The sequence below is a fragment of the Martes martes genome (assembly GCF_963455335.1).
Source record: "Martes martes genome assembly, chromosome: 3".
Lineage (NCBI taxonomy): Eukaryota > Metazoa > Chordata > Mammalia > Carnivora > Mustelidae > Martes > Martes martes.
In genome coordinates this window covers 194254725-194282577 of record NC_137890.1, presented here as the reverse complement: position 1 = coordinate 194282577, position 27853 = coordinate 194254725, and the positions used below count along the sequence as shown (strand labels likewise).

The window sequence follows — 27853 nt, the reverse complement described above, 5'->3', positions numbered from 1 at the left end:
GCAAACCTTGTCACACCGAAACAGAAACTACTCCTCAAATATCAGGAATTATTTCAGGAAATGTTGAATGTCTGAGCAGCTGTATCTATCTGCTCTTACACAAGAGAATAATTTCATTAAAGTCTAAAAAACTATATTCAGTCTCTCCTTAGAATTGCAAATGTATTGTATGTTTGAGAACTGAAACCTTGTTAAAGGTCAGCTTTTGACATGACATTAAACAATGCCCTGGGGTCAACCATCTTCTTCAAATTTCACTTCTTCATCCTCCTTATTGATGAAAGCACTAACAATGATTCATTGTGTGGTAAGAGTGAAAACTCTCCTTGCCTGCCCCGCAGTGAGGTCTAGAACAGCTCAGTCGATCAACACGTGAACAAAAATACACATTGTATATGAAATAAAAAAGAAGATGGAGAAAGACAAAGAGAGCCCCACTGCTTAAAGCACTGTCTCATGTGCATGGGAAAATGTGTTCTGTTTCATTCCCTCGACCATGACGACTTTTTGGCTTGTTCTGATTCAAAGTAAGCAAAAGGAGTATCCATGATTGATCAACATCAAATCTCGAAATTGATCACCTTCCAAATCCTGACCATACGGAAACACAATGAACTTTATTTTGGAAAGTTCAGGCAAATTCATGTGATACTGACAGTGTTGATTCCCAGCTTGGCTGGGAAAGGGATGATTTCACTTACTCTTGCTCCGTCGTTTCCAGCTGTCCCTTCAGCGCCCTTTTCTCCTACGCCACCCTGGGGAGACACACAAAATGCCATTTACTCATTTAATTGTCTTCTTCTCTCACTTGGGGGGAAGCTTCATGAGGGCAGGGGCTTATCTCTTTTGATCATAGTTATATCCCCTTGAGCCTAGAACAGTGCCTGGCATTGTGTATTTTCTCAATAAATATAGATATTGAAAGACAGAAAAAGAAAAAGAAAAAGAAAGAAAGAAAGAAGGAGGGAGGGAGAAAAGATTGACTTGTGACTTAGAATGGTAGAAGCAAAAGCCCGACCAAGAAGAAATGTCAGGAGGAATTTAGAAACTCTAAATGAATGAACTAAAACAAAACAAAACAAAAAAAGCAAAACAAACAAAACAAAACAAAACAGAGACTTACTCTGTCACCCTTTGGGCCTGGAGTTCCTGCAATTCCTCTCTCTCCTGGCATACCCTGAAGTCCCGGTGGGCCTGTATCTCCGGGGGTCCCTGATGGTCCTGGACTGCCCTACAATGAACCAACAATAAGGAACTTCACCGATATGGTATTAAGATTGAGCCACATGAGAATTCTCTGCTGGTAAGACAAAAAGAGTGGAATATCAGAAATTTCATATGGTTCAACTTAGTGTTTATATTTTTCATTTGTGAAAATTGTATCTGAGCTCATTTTTTGGAATCAAAAAGACTTTGCCTTTCTAATCGTTGGTTTATGTTTTCAACTTTTTTCCTTGGGGAAATCGAGCATCAAGTCAAATACAAATGATGGTTGCCTTCCTTTCTCTCTGACAACGTCATGCGGGTCTTGATAAAGGAAGGAGACGTTACTTTTAGACAGTATTTCACTCTCACTAACGAAGACATGCTATTAAGCTTGTCTCTAGGCTAAGTAAGTGATTAAATTGAAGCCGATCCTAGGTAATCACTCTGGACCTTGAAAATGTAAGGGATCTAATGTTATAGGACCATGAAAAACTCTACTTTAATTGTTTATACCGAAATTGAGCACCCGTCTTCTACCAACCTGAAATGGCTCCGAAAGGAAACGGGACTGATTTTTGCCTCATGATGTATTTTACTTTCAGATTTCTAAGACGACGTACTTTCTTACGGTTAGTAAGAAGAACATGAGACAAAAAAACTGGAGTGTGTAATCAGGAACATCTCTGTAAGTTATATGGATTCCAATTTATTGCCTCTGCTCATTAATGGAAGCCACTAGTCAAATTATGTAAATAAATATTAGGAATGGGTTTCCATATGAGAACGTATCACTATGTGCACTAAACCGTAAATCCTGTCACAAGGAAGAGACCTCATTTCAGCTGCCTCTTTAGTGCCAAGGAAAAAGCCTAGTAGTGCTTATTAAATACTTGTTGAAGAAGGAAATTATATAATCGAAACTTCTCGCAACAGCAAGAGAAACCCATTCTAGCTCCAGCATGTGCTTATTGGGCCGTAGCTCCTGGAACATTCTGAAGCGCCCGTTCCCCGCCATACTTACTTTGGGGCCGTCCGGGCCGTGGCCCCCAGCCATTCCCTTCTCACCAGGCAGCCCCGTTATTCCGGGTTCTCCTCTCTCCCCCGGGTTTCCGCGCTCTCCCTAGTGCAACACGGGGATGTCAAACAACCAGCGACTGTTGTGAAAGTGGGTTAAAAATGTTTCCGGAAATCTGCAAAAGTGCTTCTACTGCAGAAAAACTGAGAAACGAGCAACTATTGAGGCTCATTTCTCTAATTTAGTGATAAGAAATGAACTTGAAGTAAGAACATGCTATTTCACAGCATAGAATTTCCTTGTAAGATTAATTTTCATCAAGGAAAAGAATTTTAATTCTTAAAATAAAGCTCAGTTTATGATAAAAGTTTTTTTTTTTTTTTTTTTTTTTAAACTGAAGGCAATGGAAACAAAGTTAATGGCAAAAGAGAAAATACTCACTCTGGGTCCTAATGGGCCAACTGCTCCAGGATCTCCAGGAACTCCCTAGAAGATATAATTTTTAAAAATTTCAAGAATTGCTTTAAGCTAAATTTTGGATATTTATTAGAAATCTTTCCATACTACATATCTAATTTCTTTTAATGTACTATTAGAGGTTTGAACAAACCCATAATAATAAGGAAAGAAAAATGTGTATACTTTTATAAATGAGGGGATATCCCATACATTGGATGGAAATTATTTTTCTAGAAAAAAATGTTTATTAAAGCTGAATGCTTGATTTTGGGCAATGAAGACATGCAAAACATTATCTCACAAATAGAGCATACTGGTCTTTTTAGAGACAACAAAATATATAGTAATTTTATTCCCTAATGTGATTTTTTTTTCTTTTAGATTTTATTTATTTATTTGAGAGAGAATGAAAGAGAGAGCATGAGAGAGGAGAAGGTCAGAGGGAGAAGCAGACTCCCCAAGGAGCTAGGAGCCCAATGCGGGACTCGATCCTGGAAGTCCGGGATCATGACCTGAGCCAAAGGCAGTCGCTCAACCAACTGAGCCACGCAGGCGCCCCATGAAAAAAATTTAATAGAGAAAACAGAAAAACCAACAAGGAGCTGATTTCTAAAACATAACCGGTTCGACTCAACTTAGTAAATATTTTCACTGTCCATACACTATGGACAACAGTCCCCTGGGAATTGTGGGTTCAAACTAGTGTAGTCATGACTATGTCACAAGTTTCAGTCTGTTCTTAACTAAAAGAAAGTTTGCCAACAAGTTCAAAACCTCTCTCTTTGATTAAAAATAATAACTAATGACAAAGAAAGCTGTTGTGTAGAAAGCCATGGTCATCAGACTGGGATGAAAACTAATTTAGAAGTTGGGTTGGTCCTCGGGCGCCTGGGTGGCTCAGTGGGTTAAGCCTCTGCCTTCAGCTCGGGTCGTGATCTCAGGGTCCTGGGATCGAGTCCCGCATTGGGCTTTTTGCTCTGCGGGGAGCCTGCTTCCTCCTCTCTCTCTCTCTCTCTCTCTCTGCCTGCCTCTCTGCCTACTTGTGATCTCTATCAAATAAATAAATAAAATCTTTAAAAAAAAAAAAAGAAGTTGGGTTGGTCCTCAATGTGAAGTTTTAAGAAAAATTTAATCAAATTATTTATCTCTTATTTTCCTTTTTATGTATGCTAATGGGCAATATGCGGTTTAAAAGAAAACCAAAGTACAAACACATCTGGGAGTTCTTCCAATAATATTTTATCTCATAGAAAACATTGTGGTAGCTTAATCAGCATTATGTGTTGTTTTGTAGTAACGTTTAAGTAATGGTACATCTTGCAACTTCTAAATATGATATGGCTTGCAATTTTGTGGCAGATAGTGCACTATATTTTGGACAAAGTACCCCATGTCTGATAGTTTGGATGAGAACAGATACCTATGGTTACTAAAACCACTACCCTCTATGTTTACAAAACCACAAATGCTAATCTCAATATATGCAGTATGTTTGCTTCCGTGGTAATCCCCCATCATGAGAAATTTCCACTAGTGTCATAGGAGAGTTCTCTCAGGCACGTGGATATGTATCTTCCCTTCAGAGCCATCAGTGTCTATCCTCCATCCCCGACCCAGGATGATGCAGGGGAAGGGAGACACGAGGAAGCGTGTGCTGTCCTGGGACAGTAACGTCACACCCTCCAGAACGGAGGCTAGCATTTCCTCTGCACGTAGCAGCAGCCACAGGCTGGTGGCAGTCACACGAGGACATCGCTGCTGCTAGTGACTTAGTGACCCACCTCTTATGTCAGTTGCTCAAATAAGCCTTGCCTTTTACTAAAAAAACGAAACAAAACGAAAACCGTATCAAAGGGGCCTCCAGTTTTATCCCCTGCAATGTACTGTCCTCCTTTTGGTGGGATCTTCCAAAAACTCAAATCTAGTGACACTACTCCCTGCTTAAGGCCCTTCATCACCTCCCATTAGGAGAATCCGAAAAAACTGCATTCAAAGTCAGACTTCCCATAATCTGGCTCCGGATTTACCGTCCAGCCCCCCCGCCACGCAAATTTATTCTCTGCATTCCTGACTTAACCTTTTCAGTGTCTTCATTTGACCAGCAAAACCTTTGCACCTGCTGCACTCATTTCCCTTCCTTCCTCCCCCTTTACTCATAAAAGATATTACTTTGCCTGGGAAACTTTTCCTAAACCCCCAAGTCTGAATTTGGTGTATCTTCTATGTTTCCACACACATAGTACCTCCCCAGAAACTCTCTATCTCCTGCTGTGATGTAGTGTAAAGTTCATGTCCATCTGGTTCAATTCGTTAGGGCCAGAGCTCAAGACACCTAAGCTCATATTACCCAGCAAATACCTGCTGAATGGTTGAATGAATGAATGAATCACTCACAGAAAAATAGATTAACTGATGTCCTGGTAAAATAATAGAATTATAAAGCTTGAAGTAAAACTCGGTTGTTATGAGAAGATACATCTCTAGCGATTACAAACACAGTCTTGGGAAGCAACTGCCAGTAGTCACAAGTTATAGCCGCTGTGTCACTTTGGAAAGTCACCTAACATCTCTGTGCCTCATTTTCCTCATCTGAAAAACAGGCATCACATAGTACCTAGAGGTATAGGGTTGTTTTGAGGATTAAAAGAGATTACATTTATAAAGCAAACCAGAACAGAACTTCAAATATAATAATAAGTGATATTATGGGCCAGCAATTTTTATTATTGCTATTATTATTATTATTATTATTTTAAATAAACGTACCTGATCACCTGGCTTTCCACCTTCCCCAGGAGGCCCTGGAGGACCAGGAAGCCCCTAAAGAAAAAGGAAGAAAATAAAATTGTGAATTTGTCAAAGTTTAATAGGTCACTAGTGTTCACAATTTACCTTTTATAATTCATGGAGGTTCCATGAGTATACGTTCAAGCAAAAGATATTGTTTAAAGACAAGGAAAACAGAATAAGAAAACTCTATCTTATATCATAATGCAGCAACGGTCGGTTTATAGGTTTAGATTTTCATTTGGACACACTTAAGAAGAAAAAAGATAAGAATCTAAAGGGAGATTCTTAAAGTTTGTCAAGTTTTTATGGGTCTGAAAGCAATATTTTAGGTTGCTAGTATAGTACTGAAAGTCACTCCTGAAAGTTTCTTTTCAATCAAATTATGATTATCCATTATTAATATCCCATACAATATATTTGGATAAATCATGAAAATTTATTCAACAAAAATTTTAAGACATTGTGTCTATAAAACTAAATCAACCTTAAAATTATTCAATAAAACTTATCAAAAATATCTCATAATTTTTAATTTGTGAACAGTTTTAGATTTTGATCAGTTTTTCGGGGGAAGTCTGTTCCTTCTCTTTGAACAGAAATGTTGGGTTTTATCCATTTTATTTATTTACTAAAAGAAGAATGACTTTTTTGAAAATTGTGGAATTTCACATCATTTGACCATATCTTTTCATATTTTAAAAAAGCAGTTTAATTAATGGTAGAAAACATGGAAAGTGGATTTGTGCCTACCTGAAAGCCAGTGGGACCCGGAGGTCCCTGTTCTCCTCTCTCCCCAGCTAGACCCTAAGTCGTGAAGGAAAGAAAGTCATGAGTAGAGTCCAATCTTCATACCTGCTTCTGGTGTATGTGACCTACTACAAGTGTTGATATTTGCCTTTTTTCTAATCACATGTTTTCATTCTAGCCAGATCACGAGCTAGCATTATAATGAAGTAGTTGAATGGTGTTGTTGGAAGTCCATGCTGTTGAGAAAGTATCTTCTAAAGTTGACAAAGACACTGACGACATATGTTAATTTTTTGATCCAAACGTAAAATGTCTAGAGCCAACCATAAAATTGGGTAGGGAAACTGGAAAAGTTGAACCTGGAAAAGTTCATTACTTTCACATATCTAATCTAAGCAGGCAATACAAGTATCTCCTGCTTTTCCAAAGTTCGTGCTTCACTTTTATGGAAGATCTGTATTAGACTTCTGTTAACGGAAAGAAGTCCGAAGAGAATTTTTGCTTTTATGGAAAAAGGCGAAAAGCAAAAAAAGCATTCAGCATTTGTTTGGCTGTGAGCAGTCACAGAGGCAGTGCGCCTCTGTCAGCGAGAGCGGCCCCCACGAGCTCCTGCCTGGAGAACCACGCTCAGCACCTCGACATCAAGCCGCCATAGCGCGGAACTGCGTCTGTGAGCATCTGCGTTTCATCTACATTTATTTGTGCATCTGTTAGGGCAAGATATGTCCTAAGGTATTAGAAAGCCTAGGAGAGGCTCTTTATGGAGTCTGGGAATTTTAAGAAAAATTTCCATATAAACTAACGATAATTGCTTTTTTGGCTTTATACCATTTCAGCTTATAAAAGTTTTCATGGGAACACTCTACTTTCAGATAATGGGGGAAACCTCTATCTCTATTCCAATATTCCAATTTATTTCTCAGTGTCATAAAAAATATTAATCAAGCTCTCAACACTAGGACAACTGAAGAAAGCAAAGCTAACATTTAAGAAAGATATTCAAATAGCCCCATCACAGACAAATAAATATGCCAAAATATTTCTACAAATATTTAATTTTAGAATACTAGGATGCAAATATACCTCAAAGGATAAAAAGTTTTCATTTTTTAGTCCTCAAAAAAAAGTCAGCTTAAGTAAATTCCTATAAGATATCATTAGAAGAATATAGGTATAACTCAGTACTTAAATATTATCAATAAAAGTACAAAATATTTGTCAAAAATTTGTCAAAACATTTGTCAAACCGATTTCACGCAGTTGACACATTCTTCAACACTTAAAAGATGATGAGGTAGGTTTTACCATCAACATTTTAAAGATGTTTAAAACGAAAAGTCCAATCACTCCATTTAAAAAGGCAGAAGGTACCCACACGGGAATCGAAGCGAAAGATTATAACTGAAATTCTTTAATCCTGCCCTTTCTTACTTACTTCCTCTGAAAGTTACTCATAAGTAAAGTCTTAGACAAACATGAAAAATGCAATGGGAATACATTCTCGTGGAAAGATCACCTACCGGGGGGCCCACAGGACCAGAAGGACCGACTTCGCCGTCTTTTCCAGGAGCTCCCTAGTATCACACAGAGATCATATGTAAAGTGGGGCCACGAGACATTTGGATAATTTCATATATATACACATATATTTCCCCCCTTTGGCAGAAAATGTATACTTACCCTCTGCCCAGGAACACCAGCATTTCCTGCCTCTCCAGGTTTTCCAGGGTCACCCTAAAGAGAAATTAGAAACCATTTAAACATCAATCAATTTGCTCAAAACATGGCTGCTTGAAGTGAGGATCGTGCTGAGATAGCAAACCCGTCCTACGTGTACTCACACTGCTACCTTTGGGGCCTGGGAGGCCCATGCTGCCGGGCTGGCCTCTGATTCCGATGGAGCCCGGAGGACCCGGCCGGCCGTCCTCCCCAGGGGCACCCTACGAAGTTGACAGAAGCAAAGTAAGTTTTATATAAATTCTCTCTAAATAGTCATCACTTGTCTTTCCGTACTTATAAAAGTTACATAACGTTTTAAATTATCCTTCACCCTTTACTTAGTGAATCAGAATAGTTGAGTGTTTAAAAAAAACCTGCTGAAGTATTTTGAGTATTGAGAACAGAGATTTCACTCTTTTTCTGTACACAAACCTCAACTTCACAGCTCCTTCCACTCTCATTCTCACAGGGAAAAATTTTTATTGTTCTTTAATTTACTCTAGCTTGTGGTAATGAAAATTTGGTACTTCTTTTTCACATTTTTGGTATAAAGGAAGGGCCCAGAGTATATGAGCTGTCAAAAGTCAGACCTACCTATCTCTTAAACCTATACAATTGGGAGGATATCAAGAAGTAAGAATGTTTCTAATAGACAAATTTGACCAAGGCTGGAGGAATACATAATTTCAACTTCTTCCGCTGATGTTAGAGAAGTAATTTCAATCTCAAACATTGGTATCAATTAAATTTGATCAGTTTCTGGTGAATTTTAAAATATCAAGATCCTGTGAATTTGCTCCAGCATTTTAAACATGTCTGTATCATCAGCATCCCCCTGATTAAAAACATTGACCTCAAACAAACAAACATCTTATCGTTTAAGTTGTAGGTCTATTGAGAAATACTGAGGATTATGGACTTTTTTTTTTTTTATTTTTAGTAGGCTCCACATGGGGCTTGAACTCATGACCCTGAGATCAAAACCTGAGCTGAAATCAAGAGCTAGATGCTTAAACGACTGAGCCAGCCAGGCCCCCTCAGGAGTTTTACGTAAATTACTTACCAAAGGCCCAAGTTTTCCTTCAGGACCTTGAACTCCAGGATTTCCTGTCAGACCCTGAAAATTAAAAGCATTCGTCATGTTGTCGCTGACTCGCAACTGAGGTCAAGAGTCGCGAGAGTAAAACTAGCACCGTGTTCAAAGGACCCAGTTCCACTGTGCAACGCCCATTCTCAGTGGCCTTCTCTAGGCGAACTCACAGGCCGGGCATGGGCCTTGGCCAGCGGGGCTCTGGAAGGACACAGGGCAGACGCACAGCGCGCCCACAGGCAGCACCACGTGGGGCTCTTCACCGGGGGAGCCCTCACGGCACAGCCTCCCACAGTGGAGAGGTCACACGTGAGGAAAGGAGTCTACACAGTGGGCGCAGGAGGCACTCTGGCTTAGAAATGTCACTTAACCAGCATTTGTAACAGCGCCTTGAACACGGTATACTGATCCCGGCAAGGGGAGCCTCACCAGTCATGCCAAACTCAGGCCTAGTTACTCTACACTCAGGACACCCCAAGCTATGCCTCCCACTAGGTTTTTATAATTCATGGTCCTCCCAGTCCAAATGTGGTCGACACTCAGGGGTCATGTTTACTCTAAGCAGCGTTGACTGCTCACTCAGATGGCGTCCCAACTCTATCAGGTACCCAGGGAAGAATTTCTAGGAGAATGTCGGTTTCCCACGTAGGAGGAGGAAGGGCGATCATAGACTTTTACTCATATCTTGAAGACTGGGTTCAAGGTTTATGTGGAGCCCAATGTATATTTCCATCCAACAACTTTTTGTATAATTCCCTTCTCTTTGAGGAGCACTGCTGACAATGGAATATGAGAGGAATTTCACAGTCCAAATGAATTTTCAAGTGACATTTGGTCAAAAACAAATTTATCAGGAATTCTCTCCGCCAAAAGCCAAATAACTTATTTGTCAGCAGGTAAAGAAAAAGTAAATATTGATAAACAGGGTTTTTCTTTCATGTCAAGGGGCAAATGATGAATGCACACTCCTTTGAGAAAGGGAGACTAGAAATGACTATATTTTCTATACATGAAAAATAACAAACCAGTATTTTAAAAAATAGTGAATCAGGTCAAAATCGTAAAAACAAAGACATGCTCCCACTTGTCAAGACCAGCCCCTTTGCTGAGCTCTGAGGAGCAGTTCTCTTGGGTCGATGTAGCAAATGGCTGGGTTCTTACCCGAGCACCCGGCAGCCCAGGTTCACCTGGCCGTCCTGGGTCCCCTTGACCTCCTTTAGGTCCAGAAGAACCAACAGGACCCCTCTCTCCTTGAGCCCCCTGTTCCAATGCAAAGCAGAATGTATCAGAAAAAAAAGAAACAATGCAGGAAAATAAAAGGAAAGAAATGCGAAATTTATGTTTTACAAATCAAAGCACTAGCATACCATACGAATAATTTGTCAAGTAGTTACAAAGTTACAAAAAGTATCACTACATATTCTGTTCTCATTTGTCTTTATTAAAGAAGAGTGATTTTCACCATTAGCTAAAGAAAATTATATTTCAATTACCACTCCGATAATCTAGAGTTGGGAAAAAAACACCAAAACTTTAGAGTCTGAATTTCTAGATAGAGGAAAAAGTCTCTATATCAGCTAAAGGAAAGGTGTGTGACCTTTTCTTCTCAGCACCGTCCCGAGAAAGTCTGAAAAGAAACTTCTACATACTTCCAACCATTATCCTTCTTCCTAGCCCTCTACAATACAGAAACTAGCCCTCCACAGGGGGGATTTGACATAAGGCTTGACATCTGTGTTTGACTCCTTTCTGGATCTGTACCCACGTGGACCCAAGCTAGATTGCTACTCTGGACAATGGCATCATTGTCATCATGTTGCACCAGCCACATGGGTGTCACCATTGATGGGATAACCTCACCTTTGGTCCAGGTAAACCATCAGAGCCCGGAAAACCACGATTGCCAGGAGCACCCTGCAAATGACCAACAGGTGATTCTTAATTATTGTTGATGTTCTTGAGATGTATAACCAGTGGGTAACTTTTATTTTTAGTATTATAAGGTTTTAGGAGCCGTGATCAACCCAACATGACAGTAGATAAGTATAAGAGGAAAAAAACAAAAACAAAAACCTGAGTACGTGGAAAGAAATTTTAAATTTTGGAGAATATACAAGTACTGAGCTAAAAGTTATTCAAATTCAGAACTCTACTAACAATTCGCTGTAAAATTACACATGGAGGAAAACTGTCATCGAGATATGAGCACCGTCTACCACCATCAAAGTGTCAATGGGAACGGCGTTTGTCGTTGTCTTCTGTGTGAAGAACTTTTCATCCTCTGAAAGTCTCTGTACATGTAACGCGATAACGTCGTCGTCCCTTTTGGACCTGCTTCATCTTACTCCAGTCACAGCAAACTCTTCTAATCTCTACAATCACCAGCCCTCCTGGCCTGGCGGTTTAGGATTTCCTGGTTCCTCTGCTGACAACGTTCTTTCTCCCAAGCCCTCCTGCTGGCTCATCCGCACCTTCAGGTGTCAGCTAAATTGTCATCTCCCCAAAGGACCCTTCCTGAAGACCTAATCTAGTGTTACGTACTGTCGCATGCTCACAGTTGCTCTCTACCACGTCACCTGCTATTTCCCAGTGTACACAGTATTTAGTAAAGCATAGAATTACATTTTTGTTTGCCTGTCGACTTGTTTACTGTTTACCTCCCCATTGGAATAAACTATTGTTTACTGGCCCCCACGTGAGGCTGGCGCCACAGCCGTCTTTTTCACTGAGTAGCAATATATCAACTACACGCCAATATATCAAACGGGCACAATGTAGTTGTTCCATCAGGATTAGTTGAATGAATAGATGAGCAATAATTAAACAGTTGCCTCCTTGAATTCACAGACAACCATACCGAACTGTTCAATGCACTTACAAGCATTTCTTTTAACTGTTCGAGCTTTCCTTACTGACTCAAAACTTACCCATGTAATTCCCCCGCAACCCTAAGAATTTATTTTATTATTCAAATTTTACCCTTTCTCCCATTGGGCCTGGAGGACCGACTGTTCCGGGATCACCTCGGGGACCTCTTTTTCCTTCTTCACCAGCTGGGCCTATTGGACCCTGAATCCCATGCGGCCCCTGTTAAAAACAGAAGGAAGTTTTCAGAAAGAGCCAGAGTCCAAGGGAGTTAGAGTCAAAAGCTTCATTTAATGAAGTCAGTTACAAATTTAAAACCATATTAAACTGTTTCCATCCAAGGGTATATTCCTTATTGTTATTATTTGAAATACTTGAGCACTTGATCTGTGAACTCCTGGACAACATTCACGCTTTTCTTATCATTTCAGGAAAAAAATGAAGCCTTACTGGTTCGCCTTTTGGGCCAGCTTCTCCTTTAAAACCTGGAACTCCTGGATCACCCTAAAATAAAAGTATGAATAGTTATGAGAACCAGGACAGTTAGCCAGTCCCATCTGCTTTAATTAATTAAAGTGGGCCTTGAAAACTTTCCACAGCTGAGTCTGTATTACCATTTTTTAAATTTTGCAAATCTTGTAGAATGTATGTGAAATTTTATAAAACGTAGTATAATTAGGTAGCAGTTTCTCTATTTTACAGTGGTCTTTAAGAGACTTACTTTTAAAATTTTGCTTGTTTTATCATGCATACTAGAACACTTAGAATTATTCAATTATTGCAATTTGCTAACGAAAATTAGAACTAACAGTAATAATGTCTACAGATAAATCTATTCCAGGTTTATTTTAGGAAATAGACTTATTTACCCAGAATCAAAATAATTTTATATTTATGTTCTCTTTATTGACAGTTTGACAACTTCAAAAAGGACATTTCATCTTTGGAGTGCTCTGGGGTTTTGTGTATATGCGTCTTTAAATACCAGTTAAACTTGTGGGAAACAGATTGCTAAATTGAGAACATGATAAAATCAAATGAGAAGTATCAGCAACACTAATGTTTTAATACGTCTGTCACCAACATATAAAAGGATTTATTAGCATAACTAAGTTACTTGGAACAGAATTCAAAGTACTTGTTTGGTGCTAAAAGAAAAGTTTTAATTTTTATATATCAAGCTAAAAATATAATAAGCACAACTTCGCAATGTGTTTATTTCTTATGCAATTATCATAACATTTTTTCTAATAAATAATTTTACAACATGGTAGGATCACTCTTCAAGAATTAGCTGTTGGACCCAATTTTCACCACGTTGTCATGATAACCTCCACATTTCTTCACACTGGCTTGCAAAAATATTTCCATAATGGTTATTATTCAACTACTGATAAGATTCTATGAGGTTAACCATAAAGTCATGACCTTACTATTTTATATAAAAAACACACTACAATCCAACACAAGGCAGTAATGTTCTCCGTTAAATTTAAACCCCTAACCTGTACAACCACATTTGGCTTCCACTTTACAAAGATTCCCATCTTCAGTTGCCTCATTTAGACAAGGCACATAATCTATGTTTCATTGCATCTCATCGAGTGCTATTTTTCTTGGTGATCTTAGCTGGATTATACTAACGGATGATTGTTATTTTAGAGGACGTTACCGGCTGGCCTCGAATTCCTGGAGGTCCCGTGCTACCCTGAGGTCCTGGAGATCCGGGGGGCCCTGACAAGCCAGGAGGACCAGAGGTACCAGGAGAGCCCTAACAGAGGAAAAGAGTGACATGATGAGCAGAGATCCACACAGAAGTCTATGGTCAACGTCCAAAGGATTATGTCCATTTGAGCTTCACGTGGCATGAATGCAGTTAATCACCTACCGTTGGGCCTTTGGCACCAGGTGTCCCATCGGTTCCTACCACGCCCTAAAGGACACATGAAAAGTTTATAAGACATTAAGCCGTATTCTTCGGATGTCTACCCATATTTCAAAAAGTGGCAGAAAATTATTGTAAAAAATCAACCACCATTATATCATAAAACTCACTTTTATAATGAATTCCCTTTTCCACAAAATAGATTAAATTTTGCAGAGTTGACAAGAGAAATATTTTTTTTTAATTAGTTGCAAACATTCAGAATTCAAAGAAGATAAATTAAAATAGATTTCCTTCATTCCGATGTTATAAAACACGTCGAGCTTTCTGTTAAGAGCATCGCTCCTAGATGTCCTGGGAACTTACGGGAAGACCTTGAGAGCCCACTGGACCTGGTGGCCCAGTTTCACCTCTTTGCCCCTGGGGACCTTCGGGGCCTCTTGCTCCAGTAGGACCTGCTTCTCCCTAGCGGGGTACAAAAGACATGTTAATTTAAGAAAAATATAAATGTGGTGTGGTTCAAAGTTCATTGCTTATTTGGAGCTTTACATCTTACACTCTAGTATTTAAAGGGGTCGTGAGCACAAATTGGTTTACAAGGGATGTGTGCCTAACCTAGCTTAAGGAGTGGGCTCACTTTCCTACCCTTCCGCGTGTGATGACGTCCTCAGCATTAACAGCAGCATCAAGGGGTCAAGGTTACCTGATAGCCACCCTTATTTCAACCCAAGATAGACACCCAGATAGTAAATAAAAGTACCGATGCCTAATTAAGTTTTAATTCAGATAAATAACAAATAATTTAAGTATAAGTTTGTTCCAGGTAATATTAGGGTCATATCTATACTAAAAATTTTTCTCTATTTATCTGAAATTTAAACCAAAGTATACAATATATTAATATATTTAATATATTAAATATATTAAACCAAAGTATACAATATACAATATATTGCGTATACAATATATTAAGTCCCTATATAGATCAAATCCTAGAGGGACCTCAACCTGGAATTTTAGAACTAAAAATCTAAGCCTCAGGGTGTTCATTAGTGCCAATAAAACACACAAAATCCCTATTGAGTCCCTGAAATACAGAGAAGTGGATATGGAAGTTTGTTCTTCATCCAGAAAACCAGAGATCATGGAAGAATTTAACAGGTATAGGAAAATCCTGGCCAAAATCAAAGATCTAGGAATTGTTTTGTTTGGGGAGGAAGGGAAAGGATAGGCAAAGAATTTCTGAGAAAAACAGTTTTGCAAAATGACTTTTTAAGCAGTTTTCAATAGCCAAGAGCCAGGGCTAGTAACCCCAGGAGGAGAAGGAAATATGCAGAGTAAACTATTATATAAATTGTGGTTCTAACGAGGTCTTAGCTGATGCCCCCCTAGGAGCAGAAACCACTTTCTGCTAAGTCCTAGTCCCGGACATTGTGCGTCTTCTATCCTCTCTGGCCAGAGCTCAGTTGGAGGGTGGAGGGTCTCACAGGCAGGGGGAAGGGATTTTGCATATTGTGGTCAGGGAGCATAGGGAGGACTGGCCCTCCATGGCCAGAGTCTGTAGCAGCAGGACTAGGGTTTAGGGGAGCAGATCGGAAACAGAGAGGACCTCAGGAAGGTCCCAGGAGCTCCAGTGCACAGCGAGTTCTCAGTGAAAGGAGGGGCTGGCGAGTGGAATGACGTACGGCATCGTTTTAGAGCCGCCGCACCTCTGGGGCACAGAGTACACAGACGGCGTCAGCGAGAGCCCGAAGAGTAGTTTGACTTCATGATGCTCACACTTCAGAGTATTTGAAGTGTCAGCCGTGGACTTTGTCGTGGTTGTTGTTTGTTCCAAACAACAGTTCAAAGCCCGTTGAGCAGCACTCCCCACAAGAAGCCTGGACCTCCACTGAGGGCCTCACTTATCCTTCACCAAAATTCCATGAGAAGACAAGATTGAGAGAAGTGAGGTGATTGCCACGGCCACAGTCACGAATCCGGTGAGCAAATCCCTTCTTTGGGAGGAAGGAAATTATTGCCAAGGGGAAGCTGGGTGTGAGAGGCAGTCACAGGTATTGTGTTGTTTAACATCTGAAGTTTTCGGAATGCATTCACTAATTCAACTAATATAGTCTTAATAACCTCCTACTTTAATCCTTGAATCTATCATCCCAAATACTGGAAGAACAAACTGTGACTCCCAACACATGTAAGTCATCCCAACAGAATACTTTAATCCGTTCCCACGTGGAAAGCCAAGCAGCCTCCCTGCCTGGTCCTCGAATGGTGGCGTAAATGGTAGGGGCAGGGCGAGGAGTGAGGCCAGCGTTGTGTCAGAGAACAGCCTTTCGACAACCTCTGATTTATTTTAACCTCCTATTGTTTAGAACATTCTGCTGTTTATTACTGCCAGACACTGTATCCAGGAACAGACTTCCAATTCAGACTAAGTTCTTATTCCCTGCAGCTGTTACAGTTGTCTAGACTAGAGTTCTAACGCAACAGACTCTTTGATATTACAACTGTTCGATGATATTGTTGGTATTATGATTGTTATAACTCTTTTTTAATAACACATTGTTTAGTGATCTCATTTTTCAATTTTTATAGTTATTTTTCCCTACTGCAATAGATGCTGAGAATGCTCTAGTTTTTTTCCTTAGTTAAGCAACCTCCATACAATTAACGAAATGCCATTCCTCACTTCAGCATTCATATAATCAAGTAATTCTTGTAACCAAGAGCTAAATATATTAACATTTTACCTTCATCCCAGGATTTCCCGGAAAACCAGATGATCCAGGTATCCCAAGAGGACCCTATTAAAAGAAACCAGAAAAGTGATCAGACGTGGTATCTAATTGAGTCATCTTTCATTCTTCGACGACATTCTGTATGTTGACACATAAGAATAATCCACTGAGTACTTTCAAATCACAAAGATGATGTCATTTTATAATAAGTACCTTCCAACATTGATAGGGTATAGAGCTAAAAGGTATGTCCAGTGGTATTGAATACTTGTGGTAGTGTATTAGAGAATAAGCCAGTCACAAACACAAATTGAAACAATCGCTTCCTGAGAGATGCACTTTCTTTGTGCTAATCAAGGAATATAGTTTTTAGAAAGTTGGGTTTTGTACCAAAATCTAGGACTGCACTTTATAAAAATGATGCTTAAGAATCATGTGGGTATTTAAGAGTGATATTTTTTCAGGCCAATATATGGACATTTGTAACGATCCCATATCTGGGGAGGCGTGCTTAGAGTCTAGGCCATGGATTCAAAGGCCAGATTGAGAGGAAATGAGCGAGTGTAAGAGGAATTCCATTCCAGCTCGTCCCGATTCTTCTTTGAGGACTGTGATGTGATTCCATCCATTTTGGAGTCATAAAATCCCTTTTAAACTAGTCTTATTTTTTCCTCCTATCTTTTTGTTTCCTCTTTTTGGAGAACAAGGCAGGAAATATCCTAAGGGGCAATAATTTCAAATTTGATTTACCATCCTCGAATTTCCCTGAACTCACCATGTTTTTTTCATCTATCCATCCTACAGACCATGCTATATTCCTGCTCATCCTGTATCTCGTCTTTCAAGGTTCAGCTTGAAAGTTCTCCTCTTTAAGTCTTTCTTAATATCTGTATCTCACTATAGGTGTAGGTACAGCAAGGTTCCCTTACTTGAACTTCAAGTTACCCTCTACAACGCAGCCCTTAGGAACAGCACTATGCTACAACATTAATCAGTAGATCTCTCTTCCTTGATAGACAAGATAGACTTCCAAAGACAAGTACTGCGTGTTTATCACCGTTTTATTCCCGGTGTCTGGGATACAGTGCGTGCTCTGCACGTGCTTGTGAGTGCGCCAGCAGACCAGCACGTGAATGAATGAGGATGAAAGTCGTGCAGCTCACCATCGGCCCAGGCTTCCCAGGCATACCGTGTGTACCTCGTTGTCCCTAATTAGAAGCAAAAGAGACAAGATAAAATGACATTTTCTACAGTATTTGCTCATAATTCATTTGTCGGATAAAAATTTCCATGTTAAAAACTGAAGAATAAATATGAAAGTTAACCGACAACAACTTCAAACAGCAATAAAAATATATCTGAGTACAACACTGATAAAGTAGAATAAATACATCTATCCTTACAACGATGACCAAGAAAAATCAAGATTGAGAAAATGGAACTGATTAAAATGATCCTTTTTCCTTGAGTGTATGACTTTCAATCAAAGGAGCTCGGAGACAATGAAATTTTGTACACCTCAGTCTTTCCAATAGGCAGATTAACTCAGAGGAGGAATGCGCGCCTTGTAAAAACAGTAACAAAATAAGATGCACACACACACACACACACACACAGGAAAGTAAGCAGCAGTGCATGCTACGGTGATCATCTCGGTCGTCCTTCAGCACCGAAGCGGCCACTCTAGCACTGCTGGGACTGCTGCAAGCTGACCGCTCACAGTCAAGACCCTCCCACACACCGCCCTTGGCTGAGGGGGCAACCCTCCGAGGTTATGCCTCTCCTAAGGCAACGCAGTAGTACAAAGGATCGGCCCCCATTCAAGACCAGAGTGGCGAGCCATTCCAGCCCCACAGTTCTCAGGTCTTTGTTGTAATTGCCATACGGCTTAAATTCTCCCTGTGACAAGCCCTGCTTTTTATTCACTTCTTCACAAATGTAGCTTCTGAGAACACTTCCCAATAAATTTCCTATATGTAAGTCTTTGCTCTGATGCTGTTTCCTAGGAAACCTGACCTGACACGCTAATACCGTTGTCACCGGAAGGAGTGTAGGAAAGCAGACTAGGAAACGGGATTTAAGGCTGGATTCCCCACTGACCAGCTTGTGACAGATGAAGCATGACTCGCTCTTGACATCCTGTGATGATGCAGCAATCAATATTGTCCCAGTGGCAAACCGAGATGGGGCAAAAGTGTAAGAGAAAGGGCTGTGGGTACAACAGCTCAGGAACTTGCAAAGGACGTGAAGAAACAGCAATTATAAAGCTGATGGAATTGCATGGATCTCATGGAATGAAGACACGGGAGAGAAACACTGAAAGGACAAGGGTGAGGTATCATCAGTATAAGACTCCTTGGAAGCACTCTCAAATATTGTAATCTTCTACAATCTGAAGAAAGAAAAAAACTGAAGATTGGGCCCAGGACTTGATAAAGCTTCAAGAGTTCTCGAGAAGGTTGAATTCTAAAACACGAAAGTCTGTTATGCCCTATGGTCAGGGCCCTTGATTGGAAGGAATGGAATTTGGCACCGGGATAGCCTAAGAACTTTGAAATCTCAACTCTGAAGTCTGTGGGTCTGTGGAAATTCCCACCGTTCCCACCATTAACAGCTCATTCTTCCTCGCTTGAAGATAATGCGGAAGCCTCTATCTTACCTGACAACACATGCTACTGCCATGAACACCTGTCCCTGCTGCTCGGCCACCAGACCGATAACCAGCATCGAGTCACAAAATAACTGAGCTGAGGAAAAGCTGCTTCTGATAAAAGAGGGAAGATACACACCAAAGGAGCTACGGGTCCTTTACATCATGCAGAGGCAGAATCCAACAGAGAATGTGTGGGAGTAGGTCCTGAGAGTACCAGATCGTGAGGCAAAGGACAGAAAGCGGAGAAGTTTAATAATATGGAAATACTCTCCCACGATACACATTCAACACTCTGATAAAGACTCTGAGAAACGCTGTTAACCTGGGAGATGGTTTAGAAAGGGCAGCGTCCCGCAGTGAGTGAGGTAGAAATGTCAGAACTGCCTTGGCAGACGGTAGAATAGAGCACAGAGAAGCAAACGTGCGAGACCAGACGTGCCACGTAAGGACAGATGAGCAACAGCCGACTATACCCTACAGTGGTTTCAAGTTTCCGGAAGACACTTTGTCTCCAAAGGGATAAGCAAGGGCCTCACTTCCGCACAACCAGGGCCCTGAACTTGGTACTATTGAGAAACACTAAAGGGGCTGTCTTCTGTAGCTAGGGGTCATAGCAGGGGAGGCTGTAAACCTGGGATTCTAACATTAATGGGGATGACAAGATCTCGTAATAATAGAGGCTGGTGCCGTCCTTAATTGTCCAAATTAAAGCACACGATGAACTGCAAGGGTGAAACGTTAGCAAGTATGGCCTGACCTTCAAGGGGCTGCGAAGAGAATCAACGGAACGTGCCCCTTCCTACCAGGTTCAAGGTGTACAGGCAGCAAAGGCACTTCTCGAGCTATACATGTAAAATAAATCACAGGGGCGCTTGGGTGGCTCAATGGGTTAAGCCTCTGCCTTCAGCGCAGGTCATGATCTCAGGGTCCTGGGTTCAGGCCCCACATCAGGCTCCCTGCTCATCGGGGAGCCTGGTTCTCCCACCCTGTACCCCTCCCCTCTGGCTCACACGCTCACTCTCTCTCATGAATAAACAAAATTTAAAAAAATAAGGAAACAAATCAAAGACAGATGACCAGGAAACTCAGCTCTTTAAAAGGGTACACTCACAGCACTTACCTTTAAGGATTGTGATGAATATGAAATAAAGAATGCTTGGCACATGATAGCTGCTTGATAAGTGACACCGATTATCATAATTTTATTACTATTCTGAATTTTATATTTTTTCCATGGACCATATTCCATGCTGCTATAAGTCTTTAATAATTTTCTTAACTTTGGTATTAATATAAGTAGGCAACAAACGTACGGTGGTCACATATGATGTCAACATTAACAGAAACTACATAGACGGTGCACAGGAACTCTCTGTGCTACCTTTGCAACTTTTCTGTAAACATAAATTTATTTCAGAATAAAAAGCAAGGATAAAAGCTGACAAACTAAAAAGTAGGCAGCAGTACTATATTCTCATTTAAAAGAGAATATTCGGTTCGTTCGAGAGAATTGAAGTACACATACTTACAGGAGCCCCCTGCGGCCCAAGCCTCCCTCTTTCTCCTGGCATTCCCCTCGGACCCTACGGATGAGAGAGAAAAAACACTTCTGGCATTTATTTGAATCCTACAGTAGTTTGACTACATCACTCAGTTCAGTGGAGACTCACTAGAATCGGCCACAAACGGGAGTATTTCTGGGGCGACTTTGGGTATGAAAAGATCTCTGCCCGTGGGGATACATTACCTACTGCCTCTTACCTAAATAGATTTCACTTAATGTACCTATAATGGGCCAAATCTACAACAATCCTGATTTGAACACTAACTAAAAAAAAAGAGTGCGAGCCTCCAATGGTTAAGAAGAACAATGAAACGCGAGAGGTCTTTTCTATTCAATTTTCTGAATGTGCTGTCCATCAACCAGTAATCAAGATTACGTCATCAGTTAACGTATTTTCTCCATGTCGTTTCCTTTCTCTTTATATAGTCTAAACCGAAAAAAAAAAAAAAAACCCAAAGAAATAAATTGATACATACCATTGGACCCATGGCACCCATTGGACCAGTAGGGCCAGCTTCGCCCTAAAGCAAAAATGAGATTACATTATAGTGTGAAAAATGTACAGCTGATACTCAAATCACTGTTTCCAAGTATATGTCATTTTAAAAGTGTATTTTCAATCTGAGCATTTGGAAGACGTACTTGAAATGAAGGACCTCAAAATTCTGTTGTATTACTTTTTCTTAAAGTGCAATAGCAATTTAGTTTCTATAGAAAAAAATTATAAAATAAAAGTGAGGATGTAAACAAGATTGATGAAACTATCACATCTGTTCACATTAATTAGTATTAAAAAAGCAATTATATGTTTATGTCTGATTACACTGTAGCTCAAGTAAAACGTTACAAAGCTAAAATTGACTAGTATTCCTTTAAGATTTGTTATAGGAAGTTTAAAAATAAAATAATTAAAGACAAAGCATATATATACACACACACATATATATTCATACAATCATACATCATGCCTACATATATACACACACTCATACACACACACACAAGTGTATGTATGTATTTTCATATATCTCATGATGCTTCCCACTAAGAAGTTCTCTGTACTTCTTTCATGGTCTCTTTATTTGTCTAGAAACATAAACACATCTTGGGAAGAGACAATGGCCAAAAGGCCCTGGAGTCAAAAAGGTACTAAATAATGAAGCTAATAAACTATCTAAACCTTTCAGATACTTTTAAAGAAGAAAAAACAGTGACTGTGTATTAGCAGGTGAATTCATAGTGCCATCTTCATGTAAGGAAAACACCTGTCTACACTGGCAGGAACAAGTGCCATGATGCCTATTCTTGGTGGCAAAGTTAAGAATGTCATGTATCCTGCCAAATCTATTGCCACTCATATATGAAAAATTATATTTATCCACTCAACTATACTCCTCTTTCCTCCAAAATTTAAGGGGGTTCTGAAAAGTTGGTAGGCACTTGAAGCAAACCTGAAATGAGTAGTGAGGTTCAATTTAGGGTTTATACACTTACCTTGGAACCAGTTGCTCCAACTTCACCTTTAGGGCCTTCAAGACCTTTGTGTCCCTAAAGAGAAAAATACAAATTTGTATTTTACTGCTTTTTAAATTCTCAGATGTGTAAAAGAAGAACCAAAAATAAGCTCACAGAACGTGCCTTATAAAAATGGGTATTTAAAGTTTTTACCCAGAATGTTTCCAAATTCTCAACATTTTTTGAAAGCCTATTTGAAGAAAATTAAAGTATCATTCTGAATTTGCAATATCTTCACCTTCCAGATTTTTGGGACGTCACAGAAATTTGATCTATAGCTACAAATGAAAAATCTATGGTGGTTTTAGAGAAGACAAGTAATTGTGGAGTTTCTATAGCTATAGAATATGGGTTATAACTAGGGATGACATTCAAAATAATAATTAGTACAGCAGCAAGCATTCTAATCAGAAGCTCAACTACTCAAAACAGGGGCAGCCAGTATATACTTATCAAATATCACCCATGCTTTCTGATGTATAGATGATAGACTGATAAACAGATAGGTAATTTATTTTTTTTCTGGAATTTTGAGATCTTTTTTCATTTGAGGGTAAATCTTAATGCTGTTAAATCCACACATATGCTTATCTGAATTCTCAATTCTATTTATCTAAAACATATTGGAAACATACAAATATCTATTCTCTCCACATGTCAGAGCCCATTAACTTCATGGTTTGGAAATGCGGAAAATAGATTCCCCTTAAACTTCAAGTCACCAAGTATTTCTTTACAGTTTACTTCAGCAAAATTCATACAAAATAGTAATTAACAATGATCTTCTTTACTTGTTAACTCAGAAGGAAACACTTTAAAAACTAAATTTGATTAAAGTTTCTGTACTAGAATATAGAAAAACTGAACTACACAAATACTGAAAAGTTAAAAATTTCTTAACTTTTTATTTCTGGCACCACTACTACAATTTACAGGCAATATACCTGATGTAATGAAATGAAAAAGCAAAAGCTATAGCAGATAAAATACGTCATCTAACTGACATTACACTGCATTGATCCATAGCTACAGGTGTTTGCAAACTGGGGCGATGAGAGTCCTGAGAAGGACGGGTTTCCTGTTTTAGCTGCAGTAACTTCTCTGACTGTGGATCATTGTTCCTTCTGGGACAGAGTTCTACAGCTCCTCTAACGCCTGGGGATGGCTGTCTCAAAGTAACTTGCAGCTTTCCTGACAACTCCTCGCTCTCTCTCCTGCTAAGGACTGTAGCATTTCCTTCTGAGTTTTTTTAGAACCTCTGCTACCACTTCTACCACCAGATCCATAACCACCACCACAGGGACTGCCTTAGCTTCTTCCTCCAAAACTGTCTCCCTTCACTGCTCCATAATTTGATTGCTGCTGTCCACTGTAATTTCCAAAACCATTATGGCTCCCACCACCACCTCCAAAATTTCTTCCTTCATTATAACCATCATATCCTCCACCAACACTACCATATCCACTTCCTTGATTTCCATGTCCTGGTCCACCACCACCACAGTCTCTTCTACTACTATAACCAGGACCCACTACCATCGTTGCCATCATCACTTCCAAATCCATTACATCCACCATCACCTCCTCCCTAACTCCTCTGTTCCCACCACCTCCACCACCATAGTCTCGTCCTCCACCAAAGTTACCTCCACGACCCATAAAGTTGCCAGATCTACCTCCATGACCTTTGTGATCCAGCAGACTGCATTCCTTTAGAAAAGGCCTTCTCTACCTCACCATTATGCCCATTAATAGTGTGGTATTTCTAAACACAACTTTATCAACTGTATCATAATCATTAAAAGTTATAAAAGTAAATCCTCTCTTTTTTCCAGTACCCTGTCTTCCATAACTTGCATGGTTTCAATCTTGCCATAGTTTTCACAGTAGTCTCTCAGATTTTATTCTTCTGTGTCTTCTTTAATACCACCAATGGAAGTGTTCTTCACTGCTAGATGGGCACCAAGCTTTACAGAACCCTCTCTGCAAACAGTTCTTCTTGGTTCCATTACAAGCTCATGAACCTGGCATGGCCGAGCACACACTGTTGCTGCAAGGTGGTTTCCCTCCACTCTGAGTGACACGTAATTTCCATATCTGTACTTAACACAGAATACTTACGTATTGTCTTGAGCTATAAAGAGAGAAGCATTCTATGGCCCTCCAGACCTGGGCTGACTGGGCCCCTCCCATAACCTAGTGCTCTCTCCAGTATCACATCACTTACCCCACCAAACAGTCATTATGTCTTTTGGTGACTGTCACCCTTCTGAGCCTGAAGCTGAAGGCTATGGATTTTTTGCTCATCACTGTGTCTCTTTTGTCGTACAGTATCCGGCATACAGTAAGAACACAAAATATATTTGTTTATAGAATCAAATGAAATTCAAAGGAAATATAAAAAACCTATTGTGAACTTGGTAACCACAGATGAATACTGAGACCACAGCCAGCTAAGGACAACTAATAGAACTGTAACGGTGTTGAAGGTAATGCTCCCAGACCCTGCTCAGTAAGCCTTAGTATCTGAAAGAATTACAAAGAGTTAAACTTACTCGGTGACCCTTCAGGCCTGGAAGACCAGGAGCCCCAGGAAATCCTCGTGCTCCCTGTGGGGGGCAGAAAAAAAAGATAAGGCATTTAAGAGTCATTAATAAGAATAGGAAATTGTTTAATATAATTTTGTTTACCAAAAAGCTAATACTATAGTTTTTTTAGCAAAATACCAAAGAAAAGAAAGGAGCAATATACTTTAATCTGTCAGAACACACCGAGGTGATCGGAGTTCACAAAGCAAACCCCCTGTTAGGAACGGAAACACGCCTTACACAGACACATGGATTATTGCCAGGCATTGATTTGACAACGTTTCCAAATCTTGACAACTATATTGCTGTGTTATAATCAGTAGCAAAACACGAAACAACACAAAAACAAAAACCCCAAACCAGCAAAACCCAGGAAAATCAGTCTGAGTCAACGTGTTCCATGTCTGAGTCGCTAGATCAGTTCACATGGAAGAAAATCAGGGAAGGAACTTACAGAAAACTACGCATTCTCTACATTGTGCCCTACTGGTGGCAGAAGAATAAATATGTCTGTACGCAGCAAGACGTTCCACGTTCTCTGAACGACTAAGTATTGGCCACAAAACAGGATTAGAAAGATCACATGAAAATGTGATCAAAGATTTACTTTAAGTAAAATGTTCAGGAGAAGCTTTATGGGTCTATGATTGTTTCAAAGATTAACTGAAGAAAGGAGATATCCCACAGAAGGTTTGGTCAGGAAATATGGAGAGAACAAGTTGGACCGTAGACGCAATAATTCCTTAATTTGTGCTAATTTTATGCATCCTCCTCCTAACCATAGTAAACTAAAAAACTAGAGATCAAACAGAAAATTAAGCCCAAATGGTATGACCATTTTGAAATGATCCCGGCAACTTTTCCCTCAGACCTTCTTCAAATAGGTAAGGACCCAGTGACTTAGTTATTCTCGTTATCTATGTTAATGTGGTTTTGAAATGAATGTCATCACCACTGGCACCAGTAGCCTGAGTACATCGATAGCATAGATTGATATTAGTTATTATCGATTATTATTATTAATCTGCATATCCCTGGCACTTAGCCTAATGCCTGGTGAGTGGACATCAATGAATAATCACCGAATAAACAACAGAAGAAATGGTTTAACATTTCTCTTAACACTCACAGCACTTTTCCTAAACCTTTCCTAAGGAACTTCTCTTGTGCTAACACAATCTTAGACAGATGGAAAAGTCTTCTGTTCCGTACGTCACCGCCTTCATTCACTGTGTACCAAATACTCAAGAAATGAAATTATACGATAAAAGCAAAGCAATCATTCCTCTGTGACCTCTTGCAGGGAAAACGTGTCTGTGGTGCTCTAAGGAGGGGTTACAACAGTAAGGGCACAGAAAACCATGTTCTCTGAACAAAGAAACTTCAACTCATTCTTCTGTTTCCACAGCCCTGCTTAAGAATTCCTCACTTCAAGAATTTCCTTTAAGTCTGTCCACTGGAATGTTCCCCTTTACCGATATTTGCTCCCCCTCCTTCCTGAGCAGGAAACTCCACACCCTCAGCCTGTAAGAGAATTACTGAGCTATGCTATTTCAGATCATTAGTTAGCTTTGAATTCTCGTGGTCTGCAAGGGAATTCTCATGTTCTTACACATCTCTAATACAACACAAAACTGAACCAGATGTACTAGTACTCATAAAATTTTCTCTTTCTGCTGACCGGAGGCTGTCATCACACCCCAGTCACATGTGTTGTTGCACAGACCGGCGGAGCGCATCTGCCACACGCTGGCGGGGCCTGCTTCCTCCCCACGGAGGCCTCGATGAGAGGATGTTCGAGAACGTGGCAGGATGGGGCGCGGGAGCCTGGACCGGCCGACGTGGACATCTGCACTAGTGACTAAACCTCATGCCTTTGTCTGCATTGACCCCCCAGGCTGATGGGGGAGGAAAGGGAGGAGGGAGAGAGCAGGGAGCCGGGGAATTGGTTTTATATTTGAAACAAAATAATCCTTGGAGCCCCATAAATTCCCTTAAAAGATGAGCACTCATTTGTTTAAAAAGAAAAAAAACCCCAAACCCAGCATTGAACGTCACCCACTTTCAGGAAGTAAGTGGAGAGTAATTCAGTATGTCGGTTGTACTGCGTGGCAGAAACATCAGAAAATTATAGGAAACGTCGTAAGTGGAAGGTTGAACCCGTTTAGGGATTATCAGACAAGGTAAAACTTTAAGAGCAAGAATGTTAAGAGGATGTTTGCTCGCTTCTCTCTCATTTTCCCCATTGCCCGGGTAGCACATCCTGGGAGGCGCCTATGCAAGGAACGTGAGAAGGATGGAAAGGTGGGTCCAGAGTATGGCCACGTGGCCGGGTCCTAAAGTCTGGTGGAGCGTGTTAGCAGGGACAGGTCCTTGTAGCAAGCCAGGGGCGTGCAAAGCTGTGTTAGGAGTCATCAGTGGATCTTGTCATTCGATTCTAGGACCAGAACATCAAGAATTTCGGCCAGCGTGAGGGTTAGAGGGGCAGCCAAAGAGGCATCCTGTCCATAATTCACTGTTCCTGGCATATAAAAAAACAGATCAATAAACTCTCAAGCTGTTTTTTCTGACATGGGAACTGTACAAAATAAAAATATTAAAGACAAATGGGATCGGGAGGTTGCGAAACAGAAACGGGTCAGGTTGGTGACTTTGTAAATCTGACATTCCGTTTGGAGGGTGTCCGGTTAGGTTATGAGGTAATCATCGCGCTCCAGCAGCATTACTCGTGTGGAGCCGATACAAAATCGGAAATTGGAATCAGCTGCCACTTTGGCAAAACGTACTGTTCCGCAGTGACAGAGGGGAACGCGTCTTGACGCTGGTGTCTGGTGCACACGGGCATAACGAATTCCCAGGTAATCCTACTGTTCTTTACGTTCCAAAGTTTGCCCCCGCGGCATCGTATCGAGACGTATGAACTTACCGGAGATCCGGCAAACCCCACTTCCCCGGGATTTCCATTTCTACCAGGTTCACCCTTGAAGGGAAACAAACAGAAAAACAAACCAGAAAACAAGGT

General features: G+C 40.3%; 2 protein-coding genes and 1 pseudogene across 3 annotated transcripts in view; all 3 read right to left on the bottom strand.

Annotated features, from left to right (window-relative positions):
• Nucleotides 1-9077, bottom strand: part of LOC308340332 (uncharacterized protein) — a gene marked incomplete at its 5' end in the record, with an annotated part of 38331 nt that extends 29254 nt beyond the window's left edge. The window contains 10 exons of the mRNA XM_080799462.1: nt 702-755; nt 1124-1231; nt 2228-2326; nt 2663-2707; nt 5447-5500; nt 6221-6274; nt 7738-7791; nt 7898-7951; nt 8059-8157; nt 9000-9077. Coding sequence (XP_080655588.1) covers nt 702-755; nt 1124-1231; nt 2228-2326; nt 2663-2707; nt 5447-5500; nt 6221-6274; nt 7738-7791; nt 7898-7951; nt 8059-8157; nt 9000-9077 — 699 coding nt within the window. The remainder of the gene's footprint in view (nt 1-701; nt 756-1123; nt 1232-2227; nt 2327-2662; nt 2708-5446; nt 5501-6220; nt 6275-7737; nt 7792-7897; nt 7952-8058; nt 8158-8999) is intronic.
• An 8478-nt stretch (nt 9078-17555) lies between these two features.
• LOC308339364 (collagen alpha-2(V) chain-like) overlaps nt 17556-27853 on the bottom strand; it is a 97048-nt gene continuing 86750 nt past the window's right edge. Inside the window, exons 11-16 of the mRNA XM_080797955.1 lie at nt 27758-27811; nt 24799-24852; nt 22223-22276; nt 21205-21249; nt 20694-20747; nt 17556-17719 (exon numbers count right to left, since the gene is read on the bottom strand). Of these exons, the coding sequence (XP_080654081.1) occupies nt 17573-17719; nt 20694-20747; nt 21205-21249; nt 22223-22276; nt 24799-24852; nt 27758-27811 (408 nt within the window). The 3' untranslated portion in view covers nt 17556-17572. The remainder of the gene's footprint in view (nt 17720-20693; nt 20748-21204; nt 21250-22222; nt 22277-24798; nt 24853-27757; nt 27812-27853) is intronic.
• On the bottom strand, nt 23414-24252 carry LOC308339823 (annotated as a pseudogene). Its single transcript has one exon. The product of its transcript is annotated as an uncharacterized misc_RNA (transcript).